The sequence below is a fragment of the Rhea americana genome, unplaced genomic scaffold (assembly GCF_003343005.1).
Source record: "Rhea americana isolate MKP2758 unplaced genomic scaffold, rheAme1 scaffold_13, whole genome shotgun sequence".
Classification (NCBI taxonomy): domain Eukaryota; kingdom Metazoa; phylum Chordata; class Aves; order Rheiformes; family Rheidae; genus Rhea; species Rhea americana.
Genome location: NW_028185372.1, coordinates 3,745,739 through 3,766,498, shown reverse-complemented (window position 1 = coordinate 3,766,498; position 20,760 = coordinate 3,745,739). Strand labels below are relative to the sequence as shown.

General features: G+C 37.8%; 2 protein-coding genes across 5 annotated transcripts in view; one reads left to right on the top strand and one right to left on the bottom strand.

Annotated features, from left to right (window-relative positions):
* The window catches only part of TTC33 (tetratricopeptide repeat domain 33), a 43,527-nt gene extending 38,074 nt beyond the window's left edge, over positions 1-5,453 (top strand). For 3 of the 4 annotated variants that reach the window (XM_085326371.1, XM_085326368.1, XM_085326369.1), the window contains exon 5: positions 2,637-5,453. In XM_085326371.1, the coding sequence (XP_085182497.1) occupies positions 2,637-2,990 (354 nt within the window). In that variant the 3' untranslated portion in view covers positions 2,991-5,453. The remainder of the gene's footprint in view (positions 1-2,636) is intronic. The other variant, XM_085326370.1, reaches the window with a different exon arrangement.
* A 3,560-nt stretch (positions 5,454-9,013) lies between these two features.
* PTGER4 (prostaglandin E receptor 4) lies at positions 9,014-20,744 on the bottom strand. The gene is made up of 2 exons (XM_085326367.1): positions 19,880-20,744; positions 9,014-11,159 (listed from the first exon to the last, which is right to left on the bottom strand). The coding sequence occupies exons 1-2, from the start codon at positions 20,702-20,704 to the stop codon at positions 10,566-10,568; spliced, it is 1,419 nt and encodes a 472-aa protein (XP_085182493.1). The 5' UTR covers positions 20,705-20,744; the 3' UTR covers positions 9,014-10,565.
* Between the last annotated feature and the right edge of the window lie 16 nt (positions 20,745-20,760).

Below are 20,760 nucleotides of genomic sequence, written 5' to 3'. Positions count from 1 at the left end.
CCATCAAAATGAGGCTAGAAGTATCAAGTGTATCCAGTGTCATAACACTTTCCTATAATGCCAGATAGGCAACTGGAGTAAGATAAGGAGATTTTCCCACTGGTGCAGACACGAATTAAAAGTAGCACTTGGATTACACATGTGAATGGGTTTAGTATAGTAATAGGATTCTGAAAAACTTGCTTTTAGCGGTACTTTGCTACTTTGTAATAATTCAAATTACAAATTGGGTGAGAAATAGGAATATAAATTACTTCTGTACCTTTTATCTGGCATGTTTCAGACGGTTAGATCAGATAGTACTTAAGAGCTGTCAGTGCCAGCTTGGCATTTATACTCCTGGGTTTTCAGTTATTTTGTCATAATAGAAATTAATAACTGGATGCAGTTTGAGTGGCAACATGAAATACTCTGTAAATGACAATTCTGTATTTTTTAGTATTGCATTGGTGCTTTAGGGCTTATGCCTTTAATCTTTTGCACCTCCTAAAATGTGTTTACACCTTTCTATAATGTCACATGCAAAAATCTTTCTCCTAAATAGGCTTACAGGTGGTTGTTATATGCTGTATCCATATGAATTACCAAGGCATCTTCTCAGCCTATTAGTTAAAGCATTACTGTTTGTAAAACTTAAGTTGCTGTATTTTAATCTCTGATTGCTGTGTTTACTGTTGTTTAATGTGCATGAACATAACTAAATAGACAAGTGGGATTCTCTTCTGTGGGAAATTTAAAAGCAGATGGTGTTTATTTATATTTTGTGTTCAAAAATAAGATAAAATAGAGCATTTGGTGTTTACTCTAACTTATTTGTCCCTTGAAATTAAAGGCCAGCGAAGTTGAAAATAATGACACTGTTTTGCAAGAATTAAACTGCACTCTTCATGTCTTAAGTCCAGCAAGTTCCTATACTTCAGGTCTGGCTGTAGGCCAGTAGTAAAGTAATTTTTTTTTTTTTTTTCCTGGAACTGAATGGCTGTCTGTTACAACAGCAGTAATACTGATAGCATATCAGCATTTCTTCAAAGAAATCAGAGGCTTGTATGTCTTTTCTGCTGTGCTAAGTTCAGTTCAGAGTTCATATGCTACTTTGTGGTAAGAGAAAAATTAATTGGCAGTTTCTGCTGATGGAGATAAAGTACTGCTTTTTCAAATTAATTTGCGTGCTTTGAATATTTATAAATTACAAAAGAATATGACATTCAGTGGTTGTTCATGTCTTTAAAGTCTTTATACACAAGTTGCTGGAAATCACAGCTGGTTTTACACCCCACAGGAAGGACTAATCACTCAGGCGGCCGCTTTCGTAACTGGCCGTAAATCATAAATATCAAATAGACACATTACGTGCATGTACATGTATAAGCTAGAATAGATAAAGTCAGTGTGGACCTTCTCACTGTTAATATAATTAAAAATCCAATGCAGTTTTAAGTTTTGGTCCAACATTCTTCCAGTTTATCTTGTTACTGCTAAATGCAATCCTTGCTTCATTAGTTTTTTTTAAAATTTAACAACTTCTGGGTTGAATATTTGTATTTGTGGAACATTTCCCAATTCAGATGAGTTGAAAGACAAGAGAAGCAATATTAATTATAATTAATTGTATTAATACTAGATGATTTATAAGATTATAGGAGTTCTTTCTTAGAATAACTCTTGAAGTGGGAAGTTTATACTTTTCTGAGGTTAAATGTTTACAACCAATTTGCTCAATTTTACAGAAACTGCTTATCATGGACATGGATGACTGTAGTATTAGATCTATATATGAAATGACTACATGCTAATTTATAAGGGGCAATATTGGTGAAATTTCACATCCCAGTTGTCCCATTTCTGTATTTGTTTATATCTTTCTCCTTGCCCCCTTCTGTCTATCTGATGATAAGACAAAACTGAGATAGAAAACCATCAAAATGAAAATGAATTTGGCTTTTCCCTCTTTAATTAGAATATTATTTTGACATGTTTTTGTTGGAATGAAAAGAGCATGCAATAAGTACTTTAAGAATACCTAGGCAATATGGAAAAGCCACTTCTTACTATGTCTAAATTTATCATCTATGTTGCACTTTTGGGCATTTATTTCACACTCTTTCATATGAACAGTGAAAACCAGTGACCTGCTTCTAAGGAGTATTTCAGTTTGAGCTGGTTCATGTCTTGACAGGATAAAGATTAATATTCTTCCTTTGGTAGTAATATGAGGTTGCCTAATTTTTTAAGGGAGTTGTGGCCTTAAAATGTATCTAATAGTATATTCTTTCATTAAATACTTCAATTCTGTTCCAAATTTTCTTTTAAAATAAAAAGGAATATTTTCTTGAGGGCTTGGTTTTAAAATTTTTTTTTCTCTATCTAGACCATTTGCATTTGTGAACTCCTTTTTGTACCTTTGTTGCCAAGTACCGGATTTGTTCATTCTTGGTACTTTCAGACACTTGCACACACAGTAGTTTGGGAGTAGCACTGTAACTGAACTTAGAGCTGAGGGAGGATATTTTAATAAAAACAGACTGGAATATAATTGTTTTTGTCTTTGGGAAAATGAATTTCTGGTTAATCTCTGTGATGAAATATGCAGACTTTAAAGATTCCAATCTTTGTTTTTTCCCCTCTTCTGTTTCTAGGCAATCCGAAGTTTTCAGGTATCCTTACACATTTTTCCAATGAACCCTGAGGTATGGGAAGAGGACCTTTCTTGGGCAAGAAAACTCCATGAACATCAGGAGAAGGCAACAAAGACTGAGGCAGTGCAAGCCCTGGCAAAAGCAAAAGAGTTTCCTCAAGAATCAATCCCAGACTATGACTTTGAAAGTGATGAGATTGTGGCAGTCTGTGCTGCCATCGCAGAGAAGGAGAAAGCTCTTGCAGCCGCTAAAACTGTAGTGATTGTGTCTGCTTCAGGCGCTGTAGAGACTGTTACTGAGAAGGAAAACTGTACTACAACTCCTGATGATACCATTTTTATCAGAGCCCGATAGGGCAGCCTGGTATGTTGTCAGGGCTATGTATATTTTGAGAACTAGTGTTGTTTATTTTATGTTGAGTTTTTCTTTTTTTCTCCCTTTTTTAAAAATCAGTTGGGGAGCCTACAAAAGAAGCTATTTTTTCTTTTGAAATTTTTGATTTGATTGAAACCGTTTTTCTTTTTAAAAAGCACAGACCTGAATTCATCTTCCATCCATACTTTTGGAGAAGCAAGCTAAGAGTTGATTTTAAAAATCTCATGAACAAACATAATGTTAAAATGTGTAACTACATTATAACAATATCTCTCTTGTAACTGTATTTCATAATTGTTCAAGTTACTCTCTACATCTTCCCAATAATTAATCAGCTCCTATTTAAAATATAAATATTGATAACAAATTGCCCTTTTTTGTTTATATTTCAATCCTTAATGATTAACATTTAGCAGCCGGTTCAAATATGAGTTGTTCTCTTGGTCTCAAAAGTCTGGCCTTTCCTTATTTTAAATGCTGGACTACGGACAGCACCAAAATTAAAATGATAGGAGCTGGAAATAGGTACATCTCTGAAGTGTATTACTTCTATCCTTTTCTTCCCCAGTAATGCTGAAAATCTTATAAAGGGAATCAGTTGATCTTTCAGAGTTCTTATGACCCACTGTTCAGGACAGCACTGCTTCAGTCTCCCTTTTAAATCATTTAAATCAAGAAATTTTGTTGGAATGAAAAGAGTGTGCAATGCAATAAGTACTTTCAAAATACCTAGGCTATATGGAAAAGCCACTTCTTATAATATCTAAACTTAYCTATGTTGCATTTCCAGGCATCTTATGCAAAACACAACACATTTAATCAGGAAATTTTGGGGGGTTGGATAGCAGGGAGAGTGTTGTGTTAACGCTGATGTGTGATTTAGGAGGTTTCTTTACCTAGTCTTTATCTTTCTTTAGGGGAAGATGGTGGTTGCTTCCTCACATGGGCAGTTCAGAGAAACAAAGTCACGCTACTTCCTTCGGCTTCTCTTGGCTGAGACGGCCCTCTTTTCGCTGTCTGTAGATGCATTTGAAAGAATACCTTCCTAACCAGGCTGCCACTTTGGCATGTATGAAAGTAGGCAATTAAACTGCCACCTTGTGAATAATCTAACTTAGCTGAAGTTACCTCCTTGCACAAAACTAGATTTTAGCTATTGTTTATAGCTAAATAGACATATTTAAGCTTACTTAAATGTATATGTAATATACAGGTGCATTTTAAGTGTTACAGTGACTACAAAGAGACTTTTGGAAGAAATGGTCAATTGAGGAAATCCCAGAGAGTTCAGGATATATATTTTTGGGAGAACATCATTTCCATTCAATTTTGATAATTTTTGCATGACAAAGACGGGTTTGTAGCCAAGGGAAACCTTTTGAAATCAGTCATTTTTGCCTTTTTAGTAGTTGATTTTTATTTTAAAATTAAAATAATTTTTAATTAAAATGTTTAAAAACACATTTTGAAAGGAAATAACTTTGCTGGAGAAGCCTACTGCTTTTTGCAATAATAAATGTATTATAGAAAAATTATTTAACTTAGGTCATAGTTTCATTTGAATCTTGTTAATTCTTCAGAGGACATCTGTCCTCCATATAGAAATAGATTGTACCTTTCAGAGACTTACTTGCAGTGTTGTACTTACTGTGTTTTCATTAATTTTTGCATGATTCTTCTTGAATTTATTTTTGTATATACGGTAATTTTTRTATCTATGAGCAGATACACACACTCACCCCCCCACACACAYACACCTTACGCTTTTTAACATCTGAGTATTTAAAATATCTGCAGTTAACATCTTATGCAAAACACAACACAATGCTCTGTTTTCATTTGTCCAATTCTGGAATAGATCCYGAAATGCTTGTTGAATGGACATTTGATTATCATACTGTTTGATTGAAGAATTTTATCATCATATTTTTCCTAACTTAACTAAGACAATCTAAGTAGCCACAGGAAGAATTACTATGAAAAGGATTTGGACAGATTTCTTCCAAAAAGAGACACCCTCTGGCTAGAGGAAGGTATGTGTAAGATGCAGTAAGGTATGTGTCCTCATTTTTAAAGGAAATGGGCTGTAATCTAACACATTTCTTTCTTTGCCTTTTATACTTGTGTGAATGTGTTACGTATTTACTCATACAGTTAAGACTTTGTCTCCATCCTTTCAGAGGTCCATGTTATCGCTGCATCTACTCCCACTGAAATGATTCACAAAATTCCTGCTGAATTTGTTTTTTTGTTCCAACTAGATCAGGTTTCTGGGTATTGTCATGACACTAGTATCTTGTAACAGGCAGCAGCTAAGTTCTTGTGACTGTGTTATTCTCAACCTGGGAAGTTTGACTTTTTTTTTTGTACAGCATGTCATGTTTTGCATGCATAAGACTTTTTGGATCTATTTGAATAAAATATTGGCTTCTCTGCTGCTTAGTGATGCCTATTTATTCTTTGGGTTATCACAAGAATATAGGTTACCATAGGCTTTTAAGATGTTATTCATTTACCAGTTGCACTTTTTTGTTGTTTGTTTCTGAACATGTAAAAAATATAAACTTATCGAAAAATCTTTAGTAAAAAGCAATGCTGTGCCGAAATGAGAAAGATCCAAAGGAGAAGGTAGAACATGGTGAATTGCATTCACACTTTGCCAGCAGGCGTTTGTTACTGTTTTTCATCACTAGTGCCAATGGCTGCTGTTGCCCCAGTTTATCTGCCTTCCATGGGAATCGTATGCTTAAATGCTTAACAAAGTGCTGCAACACAGTTAAAGAGGAAATTTCAGTGACAACAATAGTTAAGGYGGAATTAGGTTTGTTTAACTTTAAACACCTGCGGTTAACATTCAAATTTGGATTTTCTCCTTTGAATCTGTTTATATTCAGTGGAAAGAAATACACAGCCTCAGAGGGCCATTCATATGCTTTATGTTAGATGACTATCTTAAAATGAGGTGAATCAGGCTTCCGAAGTGCCTAATTATTTCCAAAGGAAGCCTAAGGTGACTGACTTTAGGCACTGAAACATGGAGGATGAATTCTATCCTTGTAGACTGATATAAATGTCTATTAATTACACTGAGAGAACAGATGCTTTCTAAAGTTATTGTAGGGTAAAGAAAGTATAGATAAATAAAATTTATTCAGGTAACACAACAGTGACTGATTTCATAATGTGATAAAACTTTGGATTTTAAAAGTAACTGAGGGAAAAATGAAACTTAATGGGTTTCATTTAGTATTCCAGTCTCTAATAGTCATCATCAAATAACTGTGCTTGGGGTTAAGACAAGAGAAGTAACGTTGAAAACTCTACCTGGCTATATAGGGTGTCTGCCAGATGCTTAAATGAATGGTAAAGAGGTAAAAGCTAGTGTTGAGGGCAAGTCCTCTCTGACACTATTTCTGGGTCATGTAATGGCTATAAAACTGTAAAAGCAGTTAGGACTGGGCTTGAAGAAAGCAGAAATTTAAGGACTCAGTTTATTGGCTGATTGCACATAATACGGGTGATTACTGTGAACACTGGTGCTATTTAATATCACATTGTCAAATGGGTTGGAGTCTTTTGCCTCTGGTATACCCAGAGAGGACTAGTTTAGAATCAAGAAACACCTAGGAGTCTGGATTATTGCTGAATCCTATCAGGTGTACTGGCCTGGCTTTAAGGGCTGGTTTGCAAGTGCAGTGACTGTAGGAGCTGTGTGGATTGTAGAGAGTTAAATGATCAAGAGGCAACAGCAGAGGTATGGACTGAGTTCCAGATTTGGGTTCTAAGAGCAGGGACTTTAGACTGTGGTTTGTTTCCAGATCTGTTAACCCTTCTAGAATAAGGCCTAGGAGTGGCAAGGTCTGATGGTATTTAGTAGCTTTGATATTAAATCTGCCCTAAGTAAATTAGACTTGCAGTTGTGTCTAGGAGCAGAAAAGGCACTGCAAATTTTACTAGAAGGCTTCTTGGTTGGGATGATGGCTGATGCCATTTGAAGGTAGTGGATTACAGTCATACTGTTAATGCTTTGGCATTGCACATACAACACTGATTTGGGTTAGGTGGCACTAGTGTTGCAGGCAACAGGTGCAGAAGTTTGGCTTATTTTAGGTTCCTACAGCCCCATCCTTACAGTCCAGTCAGTGCTGGTTTAAGATATATTCTGCCAGTATATCTTAAACCTTAAAGGTGAGCCCAATCCTAATGCTGGCCTATATGATTGATTGGTAATTCAAATTAATTTAGGCATTTTCATAGAAACTACTGTCTCTTACAGACATTGGCTTTCATCCTGTCTGTGGTGGGTTGATTCTCCAGGCCATGCTACAGGATATGGGCTCAGATAGAGTTAGGACTGGGGTTTGGGGAGCAGGATGGAGTGTGTAGGGTGGTTATTGCTGATGAAAAGGCTTTTGTGAAGCTGTAGTTGAGGGTATGTCGGCACAGGCTGACTGCTGTAAGTGACGATGTAGGATTAGTATTGACAGGTCTCAGGAGGATAGTCAAGGAGATATAACTTTGGCATAAAAGTGTTGGTAGTGAATGATTTTTTGTTTCTGAACACTTAAAAGATGGGAAAGTGGATGCAGATGTGGAAGGCAGGCTATATAGAGGTATATGGATCTCTGGGAGGTGGGAAGCAAAAGGAGAGCTATTATGCATGAGAAGGGAAGCCCTTTCAAAAATATGAAAGCTATGTGTAATGCCTAGCAGGAAAATAACCTTTTATTTTAACTTTCATGTGTCACTAATTTCTACAAACTTTTAGTTACTTACTGGACTTCTATTAACTGAAAGGAAGCTGAGAAGGAGAATTCAGTAATTTTGGCATGGTCTGTATGGAGTCAGAATGCAGGAAGGTTCCAAAGCTGATTAGGACTGGCAGGCAGGGTAGGAGGGATATGCAGTATGTCACCCCTAAACAAAGGCACACTTGCTCAGTCCTTTTAGCCAGGCTAACTCTGAACATCCATCTATGTGACTAAGCATTAAAGATGCTCCTTGTATTGTCTTTGTGCATTGATACTAAGTTCTCATAGATAATTCTACTATTCCTCAGGAGACTTTTTCATCTGCAGGTTGATTGGCGATCCCCGAGTTCAGTATTGAGGGAATTAGTGATGATGTGTGTACTATGAATCCACTCCACTGTTGACATACCAGCAATGCTGTGGGCAGGAAAATGACCACAGGCTTATCATACACATTTGCGAAGAAACATGTTCTGCTAGAAGGTCAGCTATTTAAGATAGCCTATTCTTGCTTAGAAGTCTTCCAGACCACATGTATTTATTTTTCATCTGTAATATATAGGCTTAAATTATATATTATATTCATCTGCAATATATAGGCTTATTTAAATACTGTGCACTTTTATTATGCACTGTTGCTATTTAATTCTGTCATTACTGTCAGTACCAATAATACTGGTGTGCTGTTTTATTCCAGCTACAACAGTGTGGCCTTAAATTTGCATATTTTGTATAGTTGCAGGTACAGTCCTACCTTCATGCTCTATCAAGTACTGTATCCTTGTCTTAGGAAATACAGTAAGTGTATTCTAGTTTTTGGTCACTAGTAAAACAATAGACCATAGAAGAGTAGTTTAATTTCAAAGAATTTGGACAGATCTTTATCTTTGGATCTAGTAGAAAGTTATTCTCTACCTTACCCAGTGAATAGTGACTTTAGGTGCAGATATTTGTGTGGAGAGTTAATTTTGCTTTCCCCATATGCCAAAGCAAATAAAGCTCAACTACTCCCCAGTTAACGGAAAATATAATTGATCGTGTTTGTTTTATTGTGTGAAGACTCTGTGTCAACATCCTCAGGAATTTTAGAAGATGGCTTCCTCTTGCTGATGGTGATCATGCTGTGATGTTTTGGAAACTYGCAGAACAAAGTATGTTTTGACAGTAGCTAAGTTCAAAGCGTTCCAAAATGGGTGGCTTATTAAGGTAAGGAGTTGGCACTGAATGGCAGACTTGTATAAACTTCCGAGATCAAGCAGAACATTTCCATTTAATTGTGATCTCCAAAATGATTTTGGTCCATACAACTGCTTAAACATTTTCAACAAAAGGCTCAAGATTTTCATTACAATAAAGCATTTCACATGAAAACACTTTAAGCAGCATAACATGCTTACTATTTGACGAAACATCATCCAAATATCTGTACAGAAAGTGATTTTGATAAACAGTTCTTCTGGAACAAGATCTAACCCTTACAAAATAAAACACAAAACTCCTTTTTGTCACTGATTAACCATTATTTTTTGTGATGTGTTTGCCATTAAAACTCTAGGAACAAGTAATTTTCAAGGAGTTCAAAATAAGGATATGGTTTTCTATAATCTGTACCTTTAAAATGAAGATTCTGCTTCCATGGTTTTTTATGTTTATGTGATGGAATATCAGATTACACAGTCATAAAAATTCTATTTACTATTTAAAGTAAAATGATAAATGCTATGAAAAAATACCTTTGTTACATCAGTGATGTTTTTACTAAAGTGAGTATTAAGACTATTAACCAGGGATTGAAAGTGTAGGCCCTGATATTTAAAAGCACTTTTATATGTTCTTAACTTTACATGTATGGAGTCTCCCTGGCAGCAGAAGGACTACTCAGTTGGGCAATGTTAAGTGTGTGTTTAAATGTGTGCAGAATGTGGGCTGAAGTACTCCCAAGAGGAGCTGATGTGTTATACAGAGAAACATTCTGAGCACATAAATAAAATCTGTCTTTCTAGTATGTACATACACTGAAAAGGAATATTCTTAAATGAAAGCATGTTTTTTTTCTTAATAGCACGTGTTCCCATTTCACTCACTTTTTATTTGTTTCTATGTAGAGAACTAACTCTCATCAGCTTGTGAATCTAGCATGGACAACAAATCTAAAACAATTAGGTCTTCTCAGCAGGCAATACTGGGGGAAGAGAAGGCTGGCAATCATTTCTATATACCTTGTATTAATATGAAACCTTCTCACAGAGAAGAATAGACTTTTAAATATTTTCAATCCTGACATATGTACAACAGTAAAAATTCACATTTTCATGCTTTAGTGAGACACTTTAAAATTTTACCCCAGATAGCTGTTAAGAGTAGAGCTCTGTCCAGTTCCAAGTAGCTGTCTCACCTTTAGCTCTAGTACCAGAAGCTTAAAACCTTGATAGCTGAGCAGCCACAGTGAGAGGAAAAAAAAGTTCTACCAGATTTGGACAGATAAATAAAGAAAAGAAAAACAGGTGATGGATCTTTTTACTTCCAGAGCCTGTAGCTCTCCTGAGCCAAGGAACAAGACAGTTCATGCTCCAGTCCTGTTAGACCTGTCTTGTACAGTTTCTGATGACAGGGAGAAGTGCAATGTCTGTTCCATACAGTCCTCAGTAGTCTAAAAGAAGTGTACCCATCACATAGCAAGAGAAAAATAGCCCTTTGGAGCACAGCTGAACCCCTTTCCCCTTGAATAGGTAAAATGCCTATCTATTGCACCAGTTTTTCCAATGTACTGTGAAGGATAATCAGGGTTTAATGGTTTTTATTGCTATATACACTTTTCTGATAAGTTCAGTGCTTCAGTGGGGAAGGTGACCTGGAGAGGGCCGCTCTTAGATGCGGAGTTAGCCCCACTGCCAGACTGGATTTCATTCACCAAGAAGACATTCTCGGAGTCCTGCCCCCGTGAAGAGTCTGAGGTTTCTGAGCTGCGTAGTGTCCTTACTGATGTAGTGTCAGACTGAGCCAAACTTGCACTGGGGCCTGGAAGCTGCATGCGAACCCCAATGCTGCTTTCACTTAACTCTGGAGGATAGAGCAGTGTTTGTGAGGTGCTGCTGATCTCCCTCAGCTCACGGGAGATGAAGGAAGGTGACTGACTGGACATGGCGGAGGATGTCCTGCGGTCATCCACGCAGTTGAAATTGCCCCCGGGRTGCTGCCGCCGAGCTCCGCCAATTCGGCAGAAGAGGCATTTGATCTTTTCAATAGCTTTGCTGAGCACGGTCTTGCGGAGGAGGATATAGACCCAYGGATCCAAGATGGGGTTCACTGAGGCAATACGGATGGCTTGCAGGTCAGGGTTTTGTCTCACATCCCTCACTGTTTCAGGCTGGTACAGCTGGTTCACGAAGACACGGACCTACCCAAGGGGATAGCAGGGARGAGGAAGACAATTTTAGTTACATCAGGAAATTAAAGTTTACATTTCAAAATAGAGATCTAAATTTTCAACTGCAACTTAAGCAAGAGAAGAGGCTGGCAAAGCCAGGAATCAATGTTTATGAGTTTATTTTTTGAAATAGCAAAAAATTAGATGAATCTGCTGTAAAGTGACCTTTGTTACAGATAAAGTTCACTGTCCTCAGGATTAGAAGTTGAGCCTTCAACTACTTTGGTCTGTGAAATTCTTTGATGTTCAAGTTTGGCTGCTCTTTTTCTTTCCTTTTAATTTATAGAACCCAGGAACAAGGATTTAGATCTGTATTTATTGCTTTATTGTACACTTCAAATCCTATGCTGCCTGCAAAGGGATGTCTAGCTCCATTGAGGAGACCTGGCCCATCAGCGAATTTTCCTCTAGCAAAGATATAGTTATTGTATGTTTAGAAACTGAAACGCAGATTATAGCCCAAGAAGTAAACTGGTCTCCAGAAACAAGTCCAGAGCTGTCTATTCCCTAGCTTAGAAATATGTTTTGCTGGCAGCTGTCATTACTGGACTTTCAAAGGTTTGAATACCATTAGCCATTTGCTTGTTGCAGCATGTTTTGAGGAGAAAGGAAATGATCTCCCAGCTAGCAGATTTCTAGTTGATYAGGATGATTTCAGCACTGGAGTGCTCTATTCTCCTACATGAGCCAGCGTGTTGGTTCTACTTAAAAATGAATTAAAATAATGCTTAAATGGTCAAGACGTTGAGGAGTTTGAAGTGGCTGGATGAAGTGATTGTTTATTTAGCATTTCTAATTTACCATGCACAAAATTTAAGGCTAATTAGGATCTCGTCTTCTAAACAGAAATATCTCCTTTGTCTTCTAAACAGAAGTATCTCCTTCAGCTTCTCTCTCTCTTTTTTTTTTTTTTTTCTTTTTTTTTTTTCTGAATCTAAGAAAAGAATGGTAACCAGACCATTTCCTGTTTTATGGCTGACTTTTGTAAATGCTACTGTGAGCAAGTGCTACTGTGAGCAAGGCACTGTCCAGTTCCTTTGATATCAACTGTTGTCTTTCCAATGTCACCAAGGAGTTTACTACTTCCAGTGTCATCAAATGAGTTTACTATGCTGAGCAATCTCAAATAGCTGCTTTTCATTTTAGCAAGATCTACGCTATGCTCTGAATTTTAGGAAGGCCTACGAAAGCCACCGCAAAGAATTTCCTATAGAAGATGCCATTTTCTTCAGACTCCTTAAGGTGAGTGGAAATAAATCACTAATTCTCTTACCTGGTTCAATAAATATCTACTAGCAATACTGCAGGTTTTTTAAAAGTCTTATTTTGGCCTTGGCCTTGATCCATGTAATGAATCAGGTCTGGCCTAGCTGGAAGAAGATTACCAGCAACGAGGCACACAAACATTTAAATAAACTGAAGCCAAACGTAAACAGCCTTCTTAAGTCATTTTTATTAGAAGTAGTGTGTATGAAGCCCTCCAAGTCTGGTGAAAAACTTCAGTTTGTTTTTGAGCAGGGCCATGGGGGGGGGGGTTGGTGTTCTGCCTGTCAGAATTTGAAGTTTGAATGTGCTATAAATAAATAAAGCGTAAATAAAATTTGTTTTTTAAAAATGCAGAATCTCTCTTCAGGAGCAGAGTTCTGAATRCAAAGCTCATACCATAAGAGGGGAGGGAGTCTCAAACTGCTTCTCAATCTGTTTAGGTGCCTGAGCCTTCTTTATGCTTGACAAAACTTTTACAGAATATATTTTCTGAAGTATTTGGTTTTATGGGCATAATGGTGAATAACTAATAGCTTAAGATCAGTGTGAGAACCACAGGATTAGGTAAGCCAAGAGGCATAGGAATGCTGAAAAGTTCCTGGGTGATGTGGGATGCCTGCTTACCTTTGCTGAGCAGGTTAACAGAAGGACTGTGATGTTTGTGGATGTGGCTCTGCTCTGATATGACAGTAACGTGCTCTGCRCTCATTTGGTAGGTAGGTTGTAGCTTGCCTATTGATCTGTTAGTCAATAACAGATGCTCAGGAAAAAGTGTAAGAATCAGGGCAAACATGGAGTGGTCCCTTACATGCATGTCTTCCCATCAACTTCACAGCCATCAACTGGCTGTGATTCAGGGATTCCCTGAGCTGAAGAAAGAATCTGGATGAGTGGGTTTTTTTTAAGGGCATTTATATTTCTGGCCTCCACAACAGCCTGTGGAGTGTTGTGGGAAAAACTATTTCCCTTTTTTTTCCTGTTTGTTTTAAACCTGTTGCTTGATAGGCAGACTCTGTCAACCAGATGAATGAGGTGGTCTCTAGCTCTTGTATTGCAAGAGGAGCCATGAATAGCTGTTCCTGTTTCCTACTGTTATTTTCATTAGGATTTTGTATGCTTTCATGACACCCACCCTCTAACTGACAAGCCTATACATATAGGCTCTCTCAAGATCAGTGAGCATCAAATCAACAATCAGCTTTCTTCCTTCTCTCTGTACTTTCTCTAAATTTAAGAGTAACAAAACCTTCCTACAGAATTTAAAATGGGAAAATCATGAATGATATTGACAGTTTTATTCCCAATTACTTTCTGATCTCTACCATTGCAGATGTCCTTTTGACAGATACTTATTACTGACCTGATTTTTCTGTCCAGCCAAACTTGCAATTGAGATGCATTAAAAAGTATGCCTATATATATATATATATGTATGTGTGTGTGTATATATATATATATATATATATATATATATGTATATATCACAAACTGATTTTGGGGGGTTTTTCTTTTAATAAGATGCATTTGTTTTGAATTTTATTGTCATTAGGCATATTGTATTAGACTCTATCCTGCTGCAATTGCCATCTGATGTCTATCAGTAAATAATTCTGGTGTACCACTGGCTGCGAGAAGACCAATTTCTCTGGAGTCTAAAATTTATACATACCTACAGTTTTATTAGTATTTATTGATGATGTTTTTAATAATGCACTTAAAATCGCTTGCTATTTGCCTGTGTATGGGTCTGGGAAAGCCAGTCTTTTATTTGATTTACTATAGCATTCAGTATCACACCACTAGGTGGCACAGGTGTCATACAGTCACAGCATCCTGTGCTTCAAAATTAAGAGTGAAAGTTCTGTTAGCAACCCTGCTCTGATGGGCAGTAGTTGCATGAAAGATGACGACTAGCAAAAGTGTGCTACTAGTGATACACAGGCGCAGAGAAGTATTGTGACTTGATTTATAAGCTTGTGCAAGTAAAACCGGTCTTTTCTGACACAAGCTCTAAACCCGAAAAGCTTAAGTCAGGATTCCAGAAAGYGGAAGGCTGAAAAGTAAGTTGATATATGAGTATGTTTGGCATCAGCTAAACTCCATTCTTGAAATATCTACTTGGCCATTTGCRTGAGTTTTCCTCCCCAAACTGATGAGAAGTTGTATATACACAAGAATTGTATTTTTACAGAGGATTTAACTTACGCCATAGTAYTTCTTTCCAAATGTTTCTCCTTATCTTTTTCTGTAAAGAGATTTTCCTTGTGCAGAGGAATACATCCTGGAGGTGTGTAAATGCAAGCCTACATATCTGACCATTTGATCATTGCTATTGAACAGGTACCTGCCCTTAGAGCTATGAGTCCAAAGGACAGTATTGTGGGAGTGGAGGCCTTCCAAAAGATAATACTACTAAATGCACTCATTACTARGAAGATTAGACGAGTGATAGGGAGAGCTATTTACTTCACCAAGATCACAGAATCAGAAAGTATACTTTGACAGCTGAAGAAATACACATCCTACTTTGGAGATCTTTCTTTTTTAAAAAAAATGTAGCTACAGTTACACATTAGAGATTTAATAGATTGTTCTTTTGATTGTTTAGATTGTTCTTTTGATAAGCAACATCTGAAATGCAGGTATCTACTTCACCTTTCTCTGTCTGTCTGGCAGAGTTTACTGAAAGACAAAAATGTCTTCAAGTACCGACTGTGGCTGAAAAGGAAATGTCTAATTGCACAGGACATCTTTCTTTATCTCTGTACACTTTATTTCCTTGTGACAGGTGTGTGATAAGTAAAAGATTCCTAATGTGGACCTATGTAGTGAAAACACTGAACTGTACAACTGTTTCAACTTGCCAGAAAGGTTGTGCTCTCTCTTATTACAAGACCAAAAAATGTTAGCTGCATTCATCCAATCAGACCTATTGCTTGGTTTAAGTCTTAATCAAAATCTGGTTAAAAATGAAAAAAAAGAAGATAAGTTAATTTTTAATTTCTTCACATACTGGTGAAACAGCACTTACTAATTTATCACCTACAAGAACAGTGAGATGTATATCCTGTTCTGGCTACAAGCATGCTACAGGATATCGCATGATAGAAGATTTTGTCTCATATCTTTTAAATAAATACCTAGTCATTGGAATCCATTATTTCATATACTAGCATATGTTAGCTAATCTGATGCTTGACTATGTGCAATGTGAAATCCTAATTAAGGAAAGAAGCAAAGTAAAAGAAAAACATCCCATAGAGTGGGTTTTGTATTTGTTACGTATGTAGCTGTATGATTCAGGCAATATGTTTAAAAGTATTAGCAGTTTGTTTGCATTTGTGTTAAGTTTATCCTCAAGTGACAGGTATTTGTAGGATTACAGTCCTGTATGCTGCTTCCTGTCCTTTTAGATTTTGTAAAAACAAACAAAAAACAAAAAATTCCCAAAACTCAGCTGATCACAATTTCTATTTCTATGTGGTACTGTCAAGTGACTTGTATAGTTACTGTCACAAAAGTTAGTGAAATAGTCATCTTCATAGTTTTCATCTGTTCTCATAATCTATGTCCATATATACTGATAGGATAGATTTAAAAACTGYACAGCACTAAGCAGAAAACAAGTTTTTCAGCTCTACAAGCCAATAACCTTTGTCCTCCAAGGGCTTGGTGCCTGCTGTAAGAGATCACCCCATTGCTCAAAAAATCATGTCTGCCACCTTGCTGATGGCTGTGCACAGTCCCTGATACTGCAAAGRAAAAAAAAAAAAAAAACCAAACCAAGCCAATACAAAATCCACACTTACTGATCAATTAAACACTAAGTTACAAACTCCTAATTCTTTCATGTGATCACTCAGAGGTACATGCTGACACATGGTATTTTATCTTCTATTTCAYCTTAATTTAAAAACAATTTTCAGTGATTGATATCAGAAAATGATCTTGTCCTTAAAAAGGTAACCGTATCTGCTAGACTGAATTACAGTGAATCACAGTTTGACTAGTATGTGCGTATTTATTCTTGAAACAGATTTTTTTAAAGGCTAGATGATAATTTTTACTATATTCCTGATAAACTCCGATATAACTTATTCCTTACTTTAAGTATATCTGATACTATTTGCTAAAAAAAATCACAATCTTAAAAGGTGAGATAACCAAAGTGGAGTGCAGATAAGAGCCCAGCATACATTTTGTTCTTTTTTCTTCCTTATTTCTTTTTTAAATTATTACTAGATTCTTCCTCATGCCTTCCACATCACTTTCCTGCATGTTGACAACACACGGGGTTATACAGCAAGTTTACTTTCACTAATACGTATTTCTTTCAGTATTTTCCTGGATAAATTTGATCAGCCTTCAGTTCTGTCAAGTTCATTCAGTTTTACACAATCCTTCATAACTTTGTTACATCATAAGAACTTGCTGATTTTCTGAATAAATCACTAAAATACTAACTTCAACTGAGCACTGGAGTATCTCATTATTAAAAACTGCTGTTCTGTGACTCAGCTTGCTGCTCATTAAACACTAACTCAAGACAAGCCTTCACTTACTATTTTGGGTTATTTAATGTTTCAAGACTATAAGTTTTTTGTTAAACYCTAATAAATATAGCCCCCTGGATTATTTCTGTTTACAATTTCATAACTTATGAAAGAGTTTGTTCTAAAAAGTTAGTGGTTCACATCTCTTACAGAAGTTGCTTTGACTTAAATTTTAATTTATTATTCAGCCTAAATCATCAGTAGGAAATCAGAAAATTTCAGTCATAAAGCATCCTCTGTGCCTGCATTATGTAACTCGACTATACCACCATCATCTTACTACTTGCACGTTCTTTGTGTTTGCCAGGCTTTCTTGTTAAGAACGAGCCCCTCCTCTGCAGTAAGGGCTTCTAGTTTAATTCTGAATAACTCCTCTGAGTCATAAAAATGTACATACATGTAACTGATCTTCCCGTCTCTGCTAGTGGCTCTTTCTAAGGATTTACATCATAAAGATATTACTTCTGTGACTACTTCTTAGTTTATTTTGGAATTTATAAACTCAATCTATACACAACAGCAGAGGGTGTAGCATAGAGTGGTTTGCACCGCAGTACATTGTGGTATAAACATACCTATATGGCTATAGCTGTTTCCCCACAGGGGGAAGCAAATGACTTAAGACAAGCTACTTTTATTATAAAGTAGCTTCACCATACTGGACACAGTAATGATTAATCTATACGTGGGGTTTTTTGTTTTTCTTTCTTTAAAAAAAAAGTTTTTTTTTTAGATGTGCATTTTCTAAGTGAAATACAGACACAGTGAAATGATAAAGTCTTTAACCTCATCTTACATACAGAAAAGGTGTRCTGCTTTTCCTGTGAAAAGCTAACCTGTGAACAGTTCCAAGGTAACAATGTGTCTTTTAATGTAGTGGAAATCAAGGTCTGAGAGAACTACAGAACTTCATCACCTGCACCTTCACACATCACCTGCTATATGCAAGTTTTCCACCACAACTGTTTAAATAATAAACCTTTTGCCCCACCCAAGTTCATTAATTTTAATTGTCAACAATCTAGTTCCATTTCTGGTRGCCCCTCCCTCTTTCATTTATTTTTTATAACTATTCTGTAAGAGACTACCAACTCCTAATGAATATGACCAATTTCATTTTGTATTTTATAGTCAGACTTCTCAACCTTCCTCTAGCTGTCCCTCCAGGGAATACAGGCTTTGTTTTTTATAGAACTGCTGGAGTCCATTAACTGATATCCTGTATTGTCTTACAACATTGTTTTCAATTCCCAGAAGCTATTCTCTGTATTTACCAGCATCTCTTCTGAAAATACAGTATTTTTCTTTTGTGAAATGACTGTTACAATATTAGATTAATCAAATTAAGTACTGTCCACCCACAGGCACTGTCTGGGGTTGGCCAGTCAGTGACCCAATGCCTCCTGCTGTGGCAAGCTGGTTTAACCGTGAAGTTTCTGGCATTGGACTGCAGAACAGGTTGTGTGCGGTTCCTAGATCTAATAGACATGCACCTCTCGGAGACACCCTGTATGCAACTCAAACAGCACGTTTTGATTTGCTTTAAATGACAGGCAATAAGCACGTGGCAATATGCTCAGTTATGCTATGGCGCAACATGAAATGACGACCCTGAAGGACAAGAGACTTTAGCGACAGCTGGAGAGCTGGTACGCCAGCAAAGCCACACTTCACTGGCTTCTGTATATGTTAGTAATGTGGCAAAACTGGCCTGACCCTCCTTTGGAGCAGGGGGATGGACTCACTGACCTCTCAAACTCCCTTTCAGATTTACTTTTCTAAACCTCCAATATCCATACGCATTATTTTTCTCTCAGTACTAGTTGGCCAATTGTATTTCACACCCCTCTACTGTGAGGCAACTGCAGAATAGTTCCGACCTACAATAAATTCCCTTATAATCATCCATCTTCTAAAACCACTTTTTGTGAAATAGCTACTGCTTGGCTCTCTAAATTGTGTTTTGGAAGGTGGTGAATATGGCAAGCCAATTGTTTGTTTAATGTCTCTGAGCCAGAATAGCAGAGAAGTTCGCCAAGTTTTATTATGGTGGGTGGCAAGCAGGAACTGAGCCTGTTTTTTCCCTTCCTTAGGGATAAGGTGGAGGAATATAAGAAAGAGGATCCCCTATGTTCAGTTCAATGACGATTAGAGTATCAGCTGTTTCAGGAAATTAACAGGTGATTAGTGGTAATGTCTGACATTTCAGTGTGATCTCTAGGCTTTTGTGGGCCAGATTCTGAAAACTGTATCAACAAGCAGTTCCACTGATTTTAGCCCTCCCTCCCTGGGGGGCTTGTTGGGGGATGTAAGAATGTGGGATCTACCCCAAAGACAGTGAATTCCTCTGAGCAGGAAGCTCTGTTTCRTGTTGGTGTGTGAAGCACTAAGTACGTTGGTGATACCGTATGAACAGAACCTTCTCGTCTTTCCGCATAGTAAGGAATGCTGTACCCTTCAGCAACAGTGTGCACATTTTAAAAACACAATGTGCATCCAGAAATGCAGGCTAGCCCCAAGCCTCACTCATCACAAATTAATTTTAGAAGTGAACTTTAAAGTGCCTYGTGCTCTCACTAGGATTTCTGCTGTGCGGATTCCGCTTAAACACTGAAAAAATTATTGAGAATTGTTGGCACYGAATTTTAAGCAATCGAAGGAGCCTAGAACTTGGGATAAGTGTGTTTCTTTTCTTGTTGTAAATATAAGTTTATATAGTTTTTTTTTTTTATCACCAAGTATGTATGCTAGCTGCATTAAAATTACTCTGACAGTTAGCAGTACTGGCGAAATGAGATTCCTACAGTCTAGGAGGAGAAAAGACTCAGCAATGTGGATGACAGAAAAGAAGGGTTGCACAACGTTACTCACCACCAGAGGAATGGAGCAGATGAGCACAACGAGGGAAGTAGCAATGAGCAGAATAACCATCTGGATCTCTGCTCCCGCCATCCGACGGAAGCTCCGGCGTCTGCGAAAGTCAGATAAGCGGCTGGAGGTGGTGTCTGTCCCCAAGGATGTGCGCCGCATGAACTGGCGGTGCATGCGAATTAGGGCCACGCACACCAGGATGTTGCAGATCACTGTGACCATGATCAAGAAGGAGCTGAAGCCAGCGTACATGTAGGAATATGCCGCATGAGTGGCCTCCTTCGCTCGCCAGTCTATGAAACACCAAGTGTCAGGGTACTGCAAGGTAGATTTGCTCAGCCCCATGCTGGGGAGGGCACAGAAGAGCACGTTGGAAGCATAGATGGCAAAGAGCGTGAGCCCTGCCAGCTTCTTGTCTACATAATGGTTGTAGAAATAGGCATGGTTGATGGCCAGGTACCTCTCTATAGACATGGCACAGATAATACTGAGGCCAGACAGTCCAAAGAAGAGGAGGATGAAGGAGCTGTACTCACACAGTGCGGGTCCTCCTGGCCAACGATTTTGCAGGTAAGTGGCAATAGTGACCGGACTCACCAGGCAGGTCCCCAAAAGATCAGTGACCGCCAGCCCGCAGACCAGCGTGTAGAAAGTGGTCTCCTTCTGCTCCTTCCGGGACTTGCAGAGCACCACGATGGCTATGAGGTTGCCCACCACGCCGAAGATGAACATGACGGTGGGGATGGTGGGCGGCTTGCCGCCCTCGCTGGCGGTCCCGTTGCCGGAGGTGTTCGCGGGTGGMATGATGGTGGGCTCGAAGGACATGATGCCTGCACCGCCACTGGGGAGGCGAGCAAAACTGAGAGCGGCTCCGGAAAAAA